This window comes from Vicugna pacos, chromosome 8, assembly GCF_048564905.1.
Source record: "Vicugna pacos chromosome 8, VicPac4, whole genome shotgun sequence".
Taxonomy (NCBI): Eukaryota; Metazoa; Chordata; class Mammalia; order Artiodactyla; family Camelidae; genus Vicugna; species Vicugna pacos.
In genome coordinates this window covers 64,415,962-64,433,556 of record NC_132994.1, presented here as the reverse complement: position 1 = coordinate 64,433,556, position 17,595 = coordinate 64,415,962, and the positions used below count along the sequence as shown (strand labels likewise).

The following is a 17,595-nucleotide window of genomic DNA, read 5'->3' as shown; positions in this document are numbered from 1 at the left end:
TTAGACTAATTAGATGGTCTGAAGAGTAGCAGTACTCTTCTTTTACAGATAATGAAACCTGGGGAGATCCAAACTATGATAGGCAACTGTTTAAACTTTCACTGGTATTATTCTGAATGGCAATTAATGTTAAGTGGCAATATAGAATAAAATAACTAACAGCCTAGACTGCAATCATCTTATCATCAGAACAGTTTCAACATTTCACTACATTAGAAGAGAGAGAAAACCACGAAGGGGGTGGGACTGAGAAGAGAGAAGTAGAATGACTGGACTCTAGCTGATCAGGTAAAAAAAAATTAATTAAAAATAAACTAATGTTCAATTCCAAATTGTCATGACTGGACTTTGAGGGGACAGTAGCTGAGAGACCAGCCTAGCACTGCCATCAGAAATGCATCAACTGTCAAAACAATTTTTGTACAGGCTACGGATATAAGAAGCTAAATTGTAATACTAGACTGTAAAATACTAGCTGCAACAAATCAAAACACAGATCTTACCCCTGCGTAGTATGAAATCAATTTTAATTTTAAAATTTCTTAGCCAGAGGTATCTCACAAACAAGGATTACCCCAGTAGCCATGAACATGCCTAGAACCCAGATTTGGTTTGTAATACTGTTCTCCAATAAAAGGAACCAGGGCTCCTTGAAGGGGCAGGAAATAAAATAGGTGGCTTGTAGCATCTTGTAGCACCAGAAAGTAATAAAGTTAAAAAAAAAAAAGCCCACAATGATGGCAGTGTTATAGAGACACAGAAGCTAACTGGAAGAGCTCCAATAGCCAAAGCTGGAACAATTTGATCAACAAAATATAGAAAATATCCAAACTATTAAATAAATATCCATGAGTCCACACTGATAAGAATAAATGTTTGAATGAAATGGACAAGAGACAAGTCTGCTCAGAGTTCCAAATAATTTATGTAGATTCTCCACTCTCAAGGAGGTGTAATACCATTCTCCACTCCTAAGTGTGGTCTGCTCAATCTAGAGACTTCCCCTAAGATAGTATGAATTCGTGGGAGGGCCTGTGTTCTCAGGACCACATTGCTCACCAGGCTTCTTCCATGTGTGCTGCCTCTGTTCCTATAGTCACCCAAGCATGAAATTTGGCCCCCTACACCCATTGATAAAAATAAAAGGAAATAAAAAATCCCTATTCAATGAAGCATTGAAGAGTTGAGTAGGCTGAAGCTGGACCAAAGATTTTCCATCACAGCAATACAAAGACCTTTAAACACAATGGCAGATACTGCCATTCTTAGACAGCCAGCACCTCTAGTAAGCATTTCCCTGGTCTTTCACCTCCACCCCTTCGCAGAGTCTCAGTTACTTTTCATCTTGGTTGGTTCTTCTCTCCTGACCATGCCCTCTCTCCTTTCCCTGCTCTTTTCTTCCCCTACTTCACAGGAGTAAACCTCTTGGTCCTACCAGAGCAATTTAATGAGCTCCTTGAATTATCTTGGAATTCTCCCAAAGACAGTAGTTTTTGGAGATACCTGCCTTTAGGTTTAGAGAGAATTGAATAGCTTAAATGAAGAAGTTCTGAGGGTTGGTGACAGAGGTGACAAAGTGTGGGAGGCAGTATGCTGTTCCAGATATAGAATCCTTCTGGAAAGGGCAAGCAGGACTCTGAACATACTAGATTCATATAACTCATGCAATTTTGAGGCTGAAAGATACTTCGCAGGTTACCCAGTTATCCAGTTGAAGAAAGTAAGACCTAAGGCTATTAAGTGATTCACTTTGTCCTATCTTCTACAAACTCTGTGCTTGTGAAATACAGGTTTTCAACCAAGTGGAATGTAATCTTTTAACAGAGGTTTTCACATTTGAACTCTGGATACAGTAGCCGGCAACAAATTCAACATGGGGGGGGGAGTCTTTAATTGAAAAAAAAAAAGTTATAGTTAGTCTCTAGTAGAAAAATGATGAAAGGAGATATTTGAAAAGACTAACTGCATATATTTTCTAGAGGCAGAATTGGCAAAGGCGCTCTTTAGAAAGAGTGGACAGGCCCTTCAAACATCATACACCCAATGACCCCACCCCCAACTTCCAATTCAATTAAACAAGAAATAAAGCCTCTTCTCTCAGTCACCGTTATTCCAATTATAGCAATAATGACTTCCTCTTCTTCAGATTCAGTTGACAGATTAAAAATCTCTTAACTCTTTGGTCGGTTCTGGTTCGAGAATGTATTCATCTGGCTGATTCATAAAATACTTAAACTCACAGATTTACGTGGGAAAAGCAAAAATCAATTTATTTCAAAGCCACCAGAAATCTCGAATCCCGATGTCCACAGCGAGGTGTCAGAGAGCAACACACTGCTGTTTCCTTTTGAGAAATAAACTCCAGATGCTCGTCTTTTATTCTGTATTCGTCCATAGAAAGAGCTCAATTGAAAAAAGAGAGACATTGAAATAAATGAGTGGGCTTGGGAGAGGGAGAGCCTGACACCACCAGCCGGGGCGTCACCTGGGCAGCGCAAGGCGGGGACGACGCGGGGCGACGCGGGGCGACGCTCGCGGACACGCAGAGGAGCGGGCGACTACGGGGAGCCGGAGGCCACAGGCGGCGCGCTCGCTCCCCGTCGCCGGGCGGGCAGAAGCCCCCAGTCCTCGGCCCCCGCGCAAGCGACGCCGGGAAATGCCCACATCCGGGAAACCTGCAGCGGAGTGCGGCGGCGGCGACACCGAGTGGAAGGCAAAATGGCGGCGGCGGCGGTGGCCTGGTGCTAAGGGGAGAACCAGGTCCCCGCGACCCCCGCGACGGGCCGCGCTGGCCCGCGGCAACCCCCCAGCGTTTCTGCCCGCCCTGCCCCACCGGGGATACTTGGGGTCCCTGGGACGGGCTGCAGCCGCCTCGGCGCCTGCCCTCCGGCCCGTGGCCGCTGTCCAGGAGCCCCGCTCTCCCCTGCAGGTAGGTCCGAGGCTGGCGTAGCGGGTGGGGCGCACTCTCTCCTCCCGAGCCCGAGTTGGCCGGGCGGTGGCCGCCGGGGCCCACGCCCATCCCCGCTGGCGGGGGTCCAGGGGCTGCTGCATACGGGCGGGCCGGTCCGGTCCGGTCCGGTGCGGGCCCAACTTGGCTGGTTGCATCGACCTGAGCGGAGCCCTGCCCTGGGGAAGCGAGGGTTGGCCGCGCCCGGGGCTGGAGGAAGAGCCCCAGGCTTTGCGGCCTTGGAAGTTCAGGTTAGGTTGGGAAGAGCCTGGAGGCCTTGAGCGGACTGTGTCCCTCACACCTTCACCCTTATCCCCAACACGCACGGGTCATCGGTGTCTAGGAGGGAGGGAAAGCGAAAGGTGGTTTTGAAGGAAACTTGCAGTGAAAGAGCCACAGTTCTTTGCATCCCAGAGGAACCCGATCTTAGATAAACCTTAAAGAAATACTGGGAATTTCTGTTTACAGTCCACTGTAAGTAGGTTACTGTTCATAGTTGGAAGGGGTAGGAGAAATGGAGGGGCCTTTTTGGAGTAGAAGTGTGTGTGAAAATATAGAGAAGGAAGGAAATTAAAGGAACATTGTTTATTGTAAGAAGCGTTTGTATCGCAAAGAATAACTTTCAGGTGACTTGATTTAACCCCATTCTTTCCAGTTGAAAGTTATTTTCTTCTCCAATTGAAAGTTATTTTCTAAGGGAAAAAAATTTTATGTCTGTCGACCCATATGTTAGTGTAACTCAAAATATTATATCTTCGTATAGAAGTTACTCATAAATCTAGTGAGAAATAAGTATAATCTCACACACAAATGATGTATGGAAATGGATTTGAATCATGAAGCTTGTCAGGCCTTTATGGATTATATGTTGAGGCTTAAGAATTTTTTTTATCAAATATCCTCCATCTGGAGGAAAAAGATAGGACATTATAATTGGAATGAATGTTCTCTCCAAAGTTATCTACACTTGTGATTTAATTAAGGTGATTTCTTTACTTTAGTAAGTTGGCAGACAGGTAAAATGGGCTAGCTGATTCCCTAAGGCAGTGGAGGAATTTGATTTTAACAGTAAAAGTAGCAGCATTGTGCTCTGATCAGCTGCTACTGCAAGAAACTAGATCATGATACACGCTTGGGGAGGCCCAATTTTTTCTTTGCCTGAATGTGTACTGAATATATCACTTGCCACTCTCCAAAAGCAAATAATAAAATACTTCTGCTACATATCTTTGGTATGCTATGTGGATTTCCTTCTATAGGTTGAATTTTTGTTTTTAATCCTCCTCCTCATTACTCTACACAAATGTAGTCTTGGAATAGTTCCAACTCTGGTGATTTAGTTTTCATTCTAGATGTTGTATTTAGATTAGTGGGGGATTTTTGTAGACCACAAACGTTAGTCATTGAAGAACATTTTTATCAAGTAGGAATGGCCATCATTTTTCAGCATGAACATAAAATATAGTGATTGCTTTTACTTTTGGTAAGTTAATTCTTAGAAAGTGAATTGGAGAAAATGTAATCAGTATGCAGAGATTCTTGAATGTTGCTGTATGAACAACTAAGAATATGCTGCTGAGACAGCTATTCTCATGACTGATTTAGTCAGAGCATTGAGACAGGCTATCTTTCTTATAAACCTGATTCAACCTACGGTAACAGTTTGAAATCTTCTTATATAATGGGATCTGTTCTCCTAAGTTGGACAAGATATCAGCAATATTTGTTTGGACTTACTAACATTCTTGCATTTGATGAAGGTATGAGCTTTCTAAGAAATGAAGATTTTGTCTGTTCAGTCTAACCAATTTAAGTATCCCTTCAAAGAATGTGAGTGAGTCACCATCCCTTAGTTAGGAAAACTAAATATGTAGGTATGGTAAAAAGAGCCCTAGGCTGGCTCAGGATGTGTAGAGTCCATTCCTAGCATGATCTCCAGCTAGCTATATGGTCTTAGGGGGGGCCACTTTACCTCTCTGGATCCATTCCCTCATCTGACTATATATATATCTCCAAGACACCTTATGCTCTGTCAGTCTGTGATCTAGTAGGAAAAATGAGACAAGTGCAAGAATAGGGCAGAAACAAGTTTTATTTGACCGTGCAAAGTGCATTTGGAATTCAGAGGAGGATAACACTGGCAGTTCAGTGAAAGCTTCACGATGAAGCATTTGAATGGCACCTTAAAGGTTGGATATAATTTCTACAAGGAGAAATATGGCAGGGGTTCTCCCAAGAAGAGTAACAGGAAAAGTAAGAACATGAAAGTAGAGAAGCACAAGGTATGTTGGCTGAGAGCAAGTATATACAGTGTATGTTACATGGGGGAGAATCTAGGTAAGATAGTGGAAAGAGTGAGAGGATAATAACATATTTATTGAGCCAGGCACTTATTCTAAACATTTGACATGTATTAAACCTATTTAATGCTTAAAATAACCATATTAAATAGGACCATTATTGCCCACATCTGAAGATGAAGAAACTGAAGTACAGCTTGCTGAGATCACAAAGCTAGTTACTGGTAGAACTGGGATTTGTTCCCTGCTGTTTGACTCCAGATCTCTGCCTTTAATTGCTAAGTTAAAGTAGGGTAGGTAGGGAGGTAACATGATCAAAACTATGTATTAGTTGTCTGGCACGATGTAACATGGATTAAAAAGGTAAGCTTTTTAGCATTGAAGACTTCTTTCTAAAATTCTCTTTATTTATTGAGTTTTCACATATATCAACAAAGATTACTAAAATTTGTTAATGCCAGTGTCAACCAGATCTTGTTGGAGAGATTGTAAATTAGTCCACCTTTCTGGAAGGCAACCTTACAGTAAGTATCAAATTTTAAATATGTGTTCTCTCTGACCCAGCAGTTCCACTGCTGGGAATTTATCTTAAGGGAAATGCTCAACATTGTGTGCACAAGAATTTTTATCATCACATTTTTTATTAACTAATTTTGATATGTACAAGGAATATGTATATACATGTAAGCTGTGAAGTGTAACAAAATGAACTCACCACTGATCCTCAGAACTAGAATGTTAAACCAATACAATTGAAGTTATCAGTGTTTGAATGTTATTTATAAGAGAAAAAAATTGGAACCTAAAGGCCCAACCGTAGGGGATAGATAAGTTATGACACATCCACATGATGTAATTCAATATACAGTTACTTTAAAAGATGAGGTTGAACTGTCTTATTTCCTCAGTTCCAAGATACTGTTAAGTCTATAACAAGCAATCTATTTAGTAACGATTTTTCAGGGAAAGAAAATAAATTTATAGGGGGAAAGGTATATCTCAGTGGTAGAGTGCATGCTTAGCACGCACAAGGTCCTGGGTTCAATCCCCAGTACCTTAAAAGGTATATAAGTAAACTTAACTACCTCCCCCTGCCAAAAAAACCAGACACACAAACGCGCAGAGAAGGAGAAGAATGGGAAAGAGCAATTGCTAATAAAATAATTTAAAAATCTCCATAGGCAGATCTTGTGAAAGCAACCAGCCTTGGAGGAAGGGGAGATTCCTTGATTGGGCTTTGATTCAGTTATCTGGGGTGGGGAACTCCTCCCTCCATTGTTCTCTGTAACTGTTGGCCATTGTTCTCCAAGAACCTTCTGGGAATTCTTCTTCCATTATCATCCTTGGCCACATGAAATGTGAACTTTTGGGGAATATTCCCTCTTTGGAAGGTGCAAATCTTTCTTGACTAAATTACAGCTCATAGAAATTGAGAGCCCAAGAGCTTTAGATTTTGAATAGTTAAAGGCTTTTTTTAGTTTGAACTTGAGTAGTTTTTTTAAAAAAGTTTTTAGCAAAACAGTTTCCTCAAAGTTAGTTAAGTCTCTGGTATGTTTAGGTCCAGTCAGTTGTGTTTCAGTAACTATAACCAAAGTTCACATGTGTTAGTAACCTCATCCAAAGACTTGAGAACTCTCACTTCTCTTCTCACTTGGTTATTTGAGGGAAGGCCATACCGTTAATGTTGTTGTTTTTTTTAAAACACTGAGGTACTTGAGTCTGCTAAGAGATTTCGGTGGACATCTGTGCTCAGAGTCTTTGAATCCTACCCCTTTGTATTGGGGTCTAAAAGCAAGCTGCTTTTCCAATTCCTCAAGACTAAGTTTCTGAACTCTTTCTATTCCTCTCTATTTCTGCTGGCAAATAATCTGCTTTCTTGACCTTATCATTTATTTATAATGCTTTGCCAAATAGCCAACAGCAGCCAACATACACTTCTAAGATTCTCTTTTCCAAACTCTCTCATAGAATGACAAGTTCAGTAGGTTCCTTGTTACCTTATAAGTTACAACAGGCAAACCACTTTATCAAATATTTTACCACTATGAAACATATTTCCAGCCTCCGTTCTCAGTTTCCTTGAAGCCCTCAGACTGACCACTTAGCCAATACCATATTAGGTTTATGTTATAGCAGCACCTCACTTCTAGGTACCAATTTTTGTATTAGAATAATGAGAGACTACATATACAAGTAGACAATGGCCAGATCATATATGAAAATACAGCTCTGATTCACAGCCTTAGTAGCAATAGCAGTAATTGCAAGCTTCCCTTAGGACCAACCAGAGAAAACCAAATATGCTACCCAAAACAATCACATAGGATGCCCCATTTCTAGTTAGCTGGCCTCCAGCTTCCTTGTGGCAGCAATCTACAGAGCACACCTGAAGTCTTCCCTTTATTTAGTATAAAACTTGCACTCTGCTACCTGCCTTTGAGTCTCTTCCATACGTGAGTGATAGTGGCTAATTCCCTTGCTATATCAAGCTCTGAATAAATAGATTCTACTTTTATTGGACAGTCTTTGTTTATTGCCACAATGATATTAGGCTGTTTTGTGGTAACAAATTAGAAAATATTAATGGCTTAACACAATAGAGATTCCTGTCTTGCTCATACAAAGTCCATTGGGGGTCAGTAGTAAGCCATTCATTGGCTTAGAGACCCACATTCCCTCTATAATGTGAAGCTACCATCTCAGAATGTGACCTGGATGTCATTGAAGAAGGAATAAGACAGAACTGACACACATTATAGGTATCTACTCGTAGGGCTCTGGGAAATATGGGAGATAGAGGATAGTATGTGAATATGGTCCCTGCCACAAGGTTAATCAACAGTGACTGGATAAAGACATGCCACATTTCTTCCATGTCATCATTTCTGAAATCAGATGATGCCAATCATCTTACAACTGAAATGAGTATTTAAATATAATGTTTATTTCCCTTGAAAAGCTAATGTTGAAATGATATTGTTACATGGAATCAATAGTTTCTTTATAGAAATCCTTTGTGTTTTACTGTACTTCGTATTTGAAAAAGAATAATTTGTAGCAGAACCATTCCAAGATCCACCATAGTCATTTCCTTTTCTTTATTTTCTAACTTTCTGTTTTGGAAAATTCAGCATACATAAAAGTAAAGGGAATAGTATGGTGAACTCGCAGGTACCCATCACCTAGCTACAACAATCATCAGTTTATCACTACTTTTGTCTCATCTATATTTCCATCCACTTCACCACAAAACCAGATTATTTTGAAATAAATTCCAGGCATCATATTTTATTTGCAAGTATTTCAACATGTACATGAAGGAGATAAGCATAAATAAATTATTCATTTATTTGAACCTGAAACACACTATCACACATATCCAAGAAGTAATTTCTGTGACCATTGTGCACTCGCTTGAATGTTAGGAATGTTAGTAATTGCATTATCAAAGTACAGAGTTATGGAATATAGGACTAGAATGAATCTCTCTGGTCCAGCATTTTCTAAAGTATATTATGTAGAGAATGAATCTCATAAGATGCTCTAGAGAAAAAAAAAAATTCTTTGGTCAGATGAGTTTGGGCAACATTACATTCTCTTCTTGTAAATTCACATAATTATGTAAGAGAATGGCATATTTTGTGTGTTTTGACCCCGTCTTGATTAAGTCATATATGCTAGAATATGCAGTATTAATAATGATTGCATTTGTTTCCTGTGACTTATGTAACAAATTACTACAACCTTGAAGGCTTAAAACAGTATAAATAAAATTTATTCTCTTACAGTTCTGAAAGAAAGCTAGAATTCCAAACAGTATCACTGGCCCAAAATCAAGTTGTCAGCAAGGCCACTCTACCATAGGAGGTTCTAGGAGAAAAGCAGTTCTTTGCTATTTCTAGCTTCTCTTAGCTGCCAGCATTCCTTGGCTTCTGACCACACCCTCCAGTCTCTGCCTCCATGGTCACATTGCTTCCTCCTCTGTATATCAGATCTCCCCCACCTCTTACGCATGTACGGCTCACTGAGATAATCCATGATAATCTCCGCATCTCAAGATCCTTAATTTAATGATATCTGCAAAGTCCCCTTTTCTAAATAAGATAATATTTTACAGATTCCAGGGATGAAGAATTAGTTATCTTTTGGGATGTTATTATCCAGCTACTACAGTGATTCTCTGTTGAGGAAGGGAATTATGAGGGACTTCTGCTTTACATAATTATATAATATTTGAATTGTTCAGTAAGGTGCATCTTTTTATAATTAGGGGAAAAACCAAGATTATATTTTCCTAAGAGTAAAAAGAAAGTCGGGGTGGAGGTTATAGCTCAGTGGTAGAGGGCCTGCTTAGCATGCACAAGGTCCTGGGTTCATTCACCAGTACCTCCATTAATAAATAAACAAATAAACCTAATTTCTCCCCCCTTTCCCCACCTCCCCTCCAAAAAAGTAAAAAAAGGAATAAGTCACCTGTATTTATTAGTTTAACAGATATTTTTGCACTGTCTACTGTTTACCAATTTGTGTGTTGGGAGGATGGAAACATGCTGTATCTTGACAGAGAGAAGCAACACTATGCTTATTTTGTTTTTTTCCTCTCTGTCAAGGAGAATGATCTTGGAAATAGTAAAGTAATGATAAAGTGATGGCTAACTTGGAGTTGAAATCTAAAATAAGTGATATATTAAAGGAATACCTAGATGCTATAAATGAAAGGCAGCCCAGGTGCTAAGTGAACTGACATGTGAAATTGCACAACCACTGTTGTTAGTCCTTGATCATGGGGAAATGATAAGTTCTAGAACTGGAAATGGAAAATATCTTCCATTTTGGAAAGGGCAAGGAGGTAGATTCTTCAGTTTTAGACTGGTGAGCAAAATGTTAATTGTAGAAAAACTCATTAGTAAGCTATTAAGTTAATATTCTGGGAAGGCTTATCATTTGAGACCAGCTTTCTTCATAAAAGCGCAAGATGTATCAGTCCTAATTTCATATATGAAGTAATTATCATTAGACTGGGTTATGTTGTAGACAGACATAACAATGACAAAATTCATTATTTTTGTTTTTACAGAATGGAGAAACGTGGGCTGCTTATCAAGTAGAATTTGATCGATTCATAACTAATTTAGCAATTATACCACAAAGTAGAGGTGATGTCATCAGGAAACTGTGCCTCTTGTGGTCTGCTTCAGGATTTCATCCTGTCTCAAGCTTTCTGCAAATTTTCATGTATGCGTATATATGTAATTAATATCCATAAATATAATTTTTTTTAAATAAAAAGGGTTTCTTTTTAATAGCTGTAAGATACAGTTTATACACCATAAGATTTACTCATTTAAAGTACACAATTCAGTGTTTCTGTAGTATGTTTACAGAGCTGTACAGCCATCACCATAATCTAATTTTAGAATAGAAAATGGCTTTATTTTATACATAGTGTTTTGAAATTTGCCCTTTTTGCTTAAGAATATTAAAGAATATTTTGAGTATCTGTTCATGAACTGCATCAGAAGATCTGCTTCATCACATAGAGGTACTAGAAATTCCTCAAACAATTACTGATGACCATCTAGGTTGATGTCATCTTTTGCTGTTATAGGTGGTATTGCAAGGGGCAGTCTACATTTTTAAACAATTGTGGTATATTCCTTTAGTTGTATTGGGTTGTTCCTCTTAATCCTTGTTCAAGCCATAAGGTAAACCTTCTTACTCTTTTTTTGCCTCAGGAGGCAATTTTTGAGAGAATTAAATACCCAAGTCCACATTGCTAATAATTAACAGAACAAGGACTTGAATATTTTTGTTTGCTTTTTCATTACAAATGCTGTGCTTTTCTGGCAAAGTAGGATTTTGACAAACCAGAGTGTATCCAGAAGAGGATAATGAATTAAAGAACAGTGAAAGGAACTGGGATATTTAGGAGACATGTTTATTTCATTTGGTCAACATATATTTATTGAGCACTCACTATGCGCCAGGCTGTGATATAGGTGGTAGACAGACAGTGGTTATGAGGCAAATAATGTCCTCCACTCTTACAGAGTTTTTATTTCAGTGAGGGGAGGTTGACAACAAGTAAACAAATAAGGTAACTTTAGATAATGATAAGTATTGAGAAAATAAAATGGGATAATTAGGTAACCAGGGAAAGGGTCTTTGAGGAGGTAACATAGGTTTACTATCTCTGCTTTGTAGATGAGGAAAGTGAGGTTCAGAGAGTTTGGGTGAAATAGTTTGTAACTGGAACCATGGGGATATGAAACATTGCTAATTATCACCTACTGAGAGCCTATTTCTATTCTCATTAAATGTAATCACCACTCCTGTTACATGATGGTTGGATAAGAATGCAGATAAAGTTGTTTAGCACCAGCTGTAACAGACTGTAAATATGCACGGAGATTTCATGGTGCTCCGCATAAAACACATCTAGAAATTGTTGCAAATGGAGTGGCTTTCTTGAGTTAGTGATTTCCCTCTCAGTGGGGACATTTAAGTGGACTTTAGGTGATTGTTCCACCAGTGCATTGTAGAAGCCATTCATGCATGAAATGAGGAATAAGACAAGTCCTTTCCTCATCCTACTGTCTTACTGTCTCTAGAGTCCCAGTCCACAGTTTGAGAAATAAACCTAAGCATCTGGTTTTGAAGCATAAAGGTGTCTTCCAGACTAGCGGTTTAAAAACCGTTTTAAAGCAGCAGTGCCCTTCCTTTTAAAGCAGTCTTATACTTGAAGTCTAATTTGTAAAACCTAAAATTGGAGCCACCAGGTGAAGTTGATAATAAGAGGTTGCCCATTGTATTGTTCACTAGAAATCCCTTGCATTTGTATATACCATTGACCCTTGAACAACACGAGTTTGAACTGCACAGCTCCACTCCTACATGGATTTTTTCAGTAGTAAACACTACTGTACTACACAATCCACGGATGCAGAACTGTAGGTACACAGGACGGATTATAAGTTACACCCAAATTTTCCACCGTGTGGAAGGCTGGCACCCCAAGCCCCTGTGTTGTTCAAGGGTCAGCTGCACTTTATATGCTTACTAAAACACTCTTAAAATTATTTTTTATCATCATAACCAGTACTTGAGGTAATTTTGTAGATTAGGAAATAGGGACATCTAACATGTAATCCTTCAAGGAGCCATAACTATAACCTAGGTCTCTTAACTCCTAAATCAGTGGGATTTCTCCCCCTGATACAGTAGTCTTCCCTTATCTGTGGTTTCACTTTCTAAGACTTCACTTACCCACAGTCACCTGTGGTCTGAAAGTATTAAATGGAAAATTCCAGAAACAATTCATAAGCTTTAAATTGTGCACTGTTCTGAGTAGCATGAACGTAATCTCACGCCATCTGGCTTCATCCTACCCAGGAAGTAAGTCATCCCTTTGTCCAGTGTATCCCACTCGTAAGTCACTCAGTAGCCACCTGGGTTATCAGAGTGATTGTCATCATATGCAGTGCTTGTGTTCAAGCAACTCATGTTTTACTTAATAATGGCTCCAAAGCACAAGAATAGTGATGCTGGCAATTTAGATATATGCCAAAGAGAAGCTGTGAAGTGCTTCCTTAAAGTGAAGGGGTGAAAGTTCTCAATAAGGAAAAAAAATGATGTGCTGACAAATCTGTAAGTGAAATTGTGTAGAAAGAAAGAGAAATTCGTGCTAGTTTTACTGTCAAACCTCAAACTATAAAAGTTATGGCCACAGTATATACGCGCTTAGTTAAGATGGAAACGGCATTACGTTTATACAGTAAGGTATTTAGAGAGACAGAAACTACATTTGCATAACTTCTATTACAGTATATTTGTTCTATTTTATTATTAGTTGTTAATCTTTTACTGTGCCTAATTAATAAATTAAACTTTATCATAGGTATGTACGTATAGGAAAAAACAGTACAGCTGACCCTTGAGCAACACAGGAGTTGGGGTGCCAACCCTCCAAGCTGTTGAAAATTTGCGTGTAACTTTACATTCAGCTCTTCGTATCCACAGTTCTGCATCCTCATATTCAGCCAGCCTCAGATCATGTAGTACTGTAGTATGTATTTGTTGGAAAAAATCCATGTGTATGTGGACCCATGCAGTTCAAACCTGTGTTGTTCAGAGGTCTACTGTATGTAGTAGGGTCGGATACCATCCAAGGTTTCAGGCATCCACCGGTGGTCTTAGAAGGTATACCCCATGAATAAGGGGGTGACTGCTCTACATGGTACTACTTTATCAATCACTTTATAGCTTTTGTTTATTTTTTCTTTTCTTTAGATTGTGAAGAACATTCCTGGGGACTTCTACAAAGGATCTTTTTCAGTTTTGTTCAAGGGAAAGCTTTGACTCTATCAAGTATCTCTTAAAGAAGTCCTTTTTGGTGGTTATATATATAGATGTTTCATGAAGAGGAGTGAAAAGCCAGAAGGATATAGACAAATGAGGCCTAAGACCTTTCCTGCCAGTAACTACACTGGCAGCAGCCGTCAAATGCTGCAAGAAATTCGGGAATCCCTTAGGAATTTATCCAAACCATCTGATGCCGCTAAGGCTGAGCACAACATGGGGAAAATGTCAACTGAAGATCCAAGACAAGGCAGAAATCCACCCAAGTTTGGGACGCATCATAAAGCCTTGCTGGAAATTCGAAACTCTCTACAACCGTTTGCAAATGAAACAAGCCGGAGTACTTCAGAAGTTAATCCACAGATGCTTCAAGACTTGCAAGCTGCTGGATTTGATGAGGTAAGAATTTTTAAAAACAAAAGGAAAGGATTTTTCTTAACCTTATACTACTTAACACTTTTTAGGTGATCTCCTGCCTTAATGTTTCCTTTGAGAGAATTTAACTGTGTATGCAAATTTGAATATTCTATCAGCAAAGAATGTTGTTTACACTTCCACTAATTATTAAAACAAAATAATGATTATTTGTTTAGTTTTCTCTGTGGTTCTGGGATTTGAAAGGTCGTGGCATGAAGTCAGAGTGGAAGTGCAGGTGAGGAAAGCCACAGGTGAGGGCAGGGTAAGGACATCTGTGTGTGTGACAGGAGCTCTGGTGAGCTGAGTGGCTGTTGTAGAAATGACAGCTCTAAGGACATGAAATTTAAGTTTATCCTACAGAGAAAGAAATACAATTAGATATCATTAAGCAGTTATGTTCACATCACTCTCATACCCAAATCTTAAATTCACAAAAACTAAAAATTTATTTGTTGATCTAAGCTTTATTTTGATGAAATTTCCATTTGTGTTAATTATGCTGTCTTTAATATTTACCTTCAGAACTCATTTTGAAAGTTTTCATAGTCTGTATATTTAATCATATCTTGTTTAGGTTGTTAATAGAATTTATTTTCCATGATAACATAATTTATATGAATATTTTAGATGGCAGAAATCATTTTAGATAAAAATTGGCCATGGAAAATATAACTAAATGTGAATAATCAAGCACTGATTACATTTTCTTTCAAAATTCTGGTAACTTTTTTCCCGATTATAAAAGTGATATCTATTCCCTGTTAAAAATTTAAAAGTATGAAGGGGAAACTAAAAATTACCTTTAGCTCCACTACACAAAAATAACTACCCTTAAAATTACTTCACCTTGTTAATAATATTTTAGTGACCACATTTTCAGATATCTCTCAATTTAAGTTAAAAAATGAGAACCTAAATATGCATTATAGTAATGGATTTGAAAAGGAGATTTACAACTAAACTAGGAAGAAAAAAAGATTATTCTTTCTGGCTGATTCTTTTCATCCACTTGATTAATATTATTTCCTATTATTTTTATACTGAAGTATTCTAAAAATACTGAATTTGCACCAGGAAGTACAGAGAAAAAGAGGAGAAGAGGACCTGGTATGTTTTTCTGGTTAGTAGTTGGAGGATTAAGGAAATGGCTTGAACGGAGATTCTCTAGAGCACTTTCTTCCTAATCCCTTAGCCTAAAGGCAAGAATAAAGAGAAGGCTGAATCATTGCTCTTCATCTTTCCTCTTATATGTTACTAGAGAAAGGAAGTTTAGAAAATCACATGGCTATGAAGGCCCTTAAGTAGTAATGTGTATGTTAGATAAGCCACATCAGTAAATATGTATTTATAAAGCTCTTACTGTGTGTGAACCTGTCAGTCAGGATAGTGAATTATACCAAAGATGGTCCATACCTCTAAGGAACATAAAAATTCTTTCTAACATAGACAGCTTTAAGAAGTATAAGATGTTGGTCAATGCCCTATTCTTTATTTGTTGGCCATAGTAACAATAATTGTTTTGCATCACAAAGATATGTTAGCTTTATTGAAATCACACATTTCAAAATTGTTTACTTTATGACATTAATAACCCCTTAAGCAAGGTTGCTTTATTAAAAGCATTTAGATGTTTATCAATCCTCATTTATCCAAATAATGAAGGAATGATATTATCTATACTCACAGTGATATAAAGAATATGACAATTTACTTCTACTACCTCTTGAATCATTGATTCTGATAGCTTCCCATTATATTGCAGAATTTATTCAAGATCCTTAACCAGTTTTTACTTCATTGTTTTTATCATTTCATAAACCCTAATCTTTTCCTTTACACAGAGTCAAGGCAGTTGCAGTATTTTGAGAACATGTTCCTGGTGCTCTGTAAAATTAAAACCTCAAATATTTCATGATTAATTTCTTCGTAGGAATAAATGTTAAATAGGATTGATGCATTCTTGGGGCACATAAATCTACAATCACTGGAGTGAATATTTGCTTCTAAGCGTGAAAAACAAAAGTATGGTCATATGGACATAATCACATAAGACTTCTATTTCAAAGTTACTGATTTGAAGGTACTCTTTTTCACACTGGCACTAACACCCCACTTAAGGAACAATTGGTTGATATTGTTACAGATGTAAAAAGTATTTTAACATATAGCAATAAAATTCAAGAATAAGTCCCAGCATAATAATCACTAAAATGACAGGTTGAAATTCTAGTGCATTTAAGACTATGGTTTCCACAATGTTGAAAAAGGATGGTGGATGCCATTTTTCTTATCAACTGAGATGGCACTGCCATGTGATAATAGCATAAATAAAGTTACATTTGACTTAGTTTAACCAATTTTAAAGTTAAGAAAGTAAATAAATAAATAAAGTTGTGAATTTTAATTTAAATTGAATGATTTGTATTATTTTAAATTTGCACGTAAAGTGAGACTTTGTATCTCACTACAAATTTGCAAAGTCTGATTAGCATAAAATGTGACCACAATATATACCCTTTTACCAGTTAAGGATTGAGTTTGGTTGCTTTTAATAAAAATCGAAATAAGAATGCTTTAAACTAGGGGGAGGGGGTTGGAAGGGATAAACTGGGAGTTCGAGATTTGCAGATACTGACTGGTATATATAAAATAGATAAACAAGTTTATGCTGTGTAGCACAGGGAAAGATATTCAATATCTTTTAGTAGCTTATCATGAAAAAGAGTGTGAAAATGAATGTATGTATATTCATGTATGACTGAATAATTGTGCTGTACACCAGAAATTGACACATTGTAAAGTGTACCTCAAAAAAAATTTTTTTTTAAAGAATGCTTTAAACAAAATAGTGATTCAGTTTATATGGCTAGTATTGGTTCAGTCTCTTAAAAATATTCAGAACCTAGGACTCTTAGGAATCTCTTGAATTTTCCTTTTGGTGGCAACTTGCTGTAGCACAGGTGTCATATCTATTGTCTAGGAAACAAGGTGTAGGAAGGACCAATACCTAAATCAGAGATAGCAACATTCTTCCAGAAATCCTTGTTTTTTTGTCTCATTGTTCAGAATTGTCATGTGGCCAGTGTCGCTATAAGGAAAACTTCCAACAAAATCAGTAACTTTTTCCAAGAAGGGAGAATGGATCTTGAGTAGGCAATAAGTCTCTGCTGCAGTCTGTTTTTGGTTGGTCTTGTAATCATCTCTAGGCATTTCACATAAGAGGATCATCTATCAGTAGTCTGTTCACCCATTAGTCTTACTAAGCCATTTCTCATTTTAAAAGATTGTTTGAAATACCTAATCCTCTAGGACAAGTAAGTAGCTGCCTCCCTCTTGAAAAATGCATGTCAGTATACTTTCTGCATGGTAGTGTATAATTTGTGTTTACATGTAACATAAAGGACAAGGAACAGAGCCAGGAGGACAACCCCTATCTGAGCTCCAGACACTGTGCTTATGTGCTTTTACATGTTTTCTTATTTAATCCTCACATCAGATCTGTAAGTGAATTACAGATGAAGAAATTGAGCTCTGAAATGTTAATAAGTAAGTTACCAAAGTTCACATGGTTCT

The 17,595-nt window shown here is 37.8% G+C and overlaps 2 protein-coding genes across 4 annotated transcripts in view; one reads left to right on the top strand and one right to left on the bottom strand.

The window, feature by feature from the left end:
* Nucleotides 1-2,249: 2,249 nt before the first annotated feature.
* LOC140697753 (uncharacterized) lies at nucleotides 2,250-3,235 on the bottom strand. The gene has a single exon (XM_072966023.1). The coding sequence runs from the start codon at nucleotides 3,103-3,105 to the stop codon at nucleotides 2,482-2,484; it is 624 nt and encodes a 207-aa protein (XP_072822124.1). The 5' UTR covers nucleotides 3,106-3,235; the 3' UTR covers nucleotides 2,250-2,481.
* LATS1 (large tumor suppressor kinase 1) overlaps nucleotides 2,676-17,595 on the top strand; it is a 36,936-nt gene continuing 22,016 nt past the window's right edge. For 2 of the 3 annotated variants that reach the window (XM_072966022.1, XM_072966020.1), the window contains exons 1-2: nucleotides 2,676-2,929; nucleotides 13,537-14,004. In XM_072966022.1, coding sequence (XP_072822123.1) covers nucleotides 13,663-14,004 — 342 coding nt within the window. In that variant the 5' untranslated portion in view covers nucleotides 2,676-2,929; nucleotides 13,537-13,662. Of the gene's footprint in view, nucleotides 2,930-10,324; nucleotides 10,483-13,536; nucleotides 14,005-17,595 lie in introns of all 3 variants that reach the window. The other variant, XM_072966021.1, reaches the window with a different exon arrangement.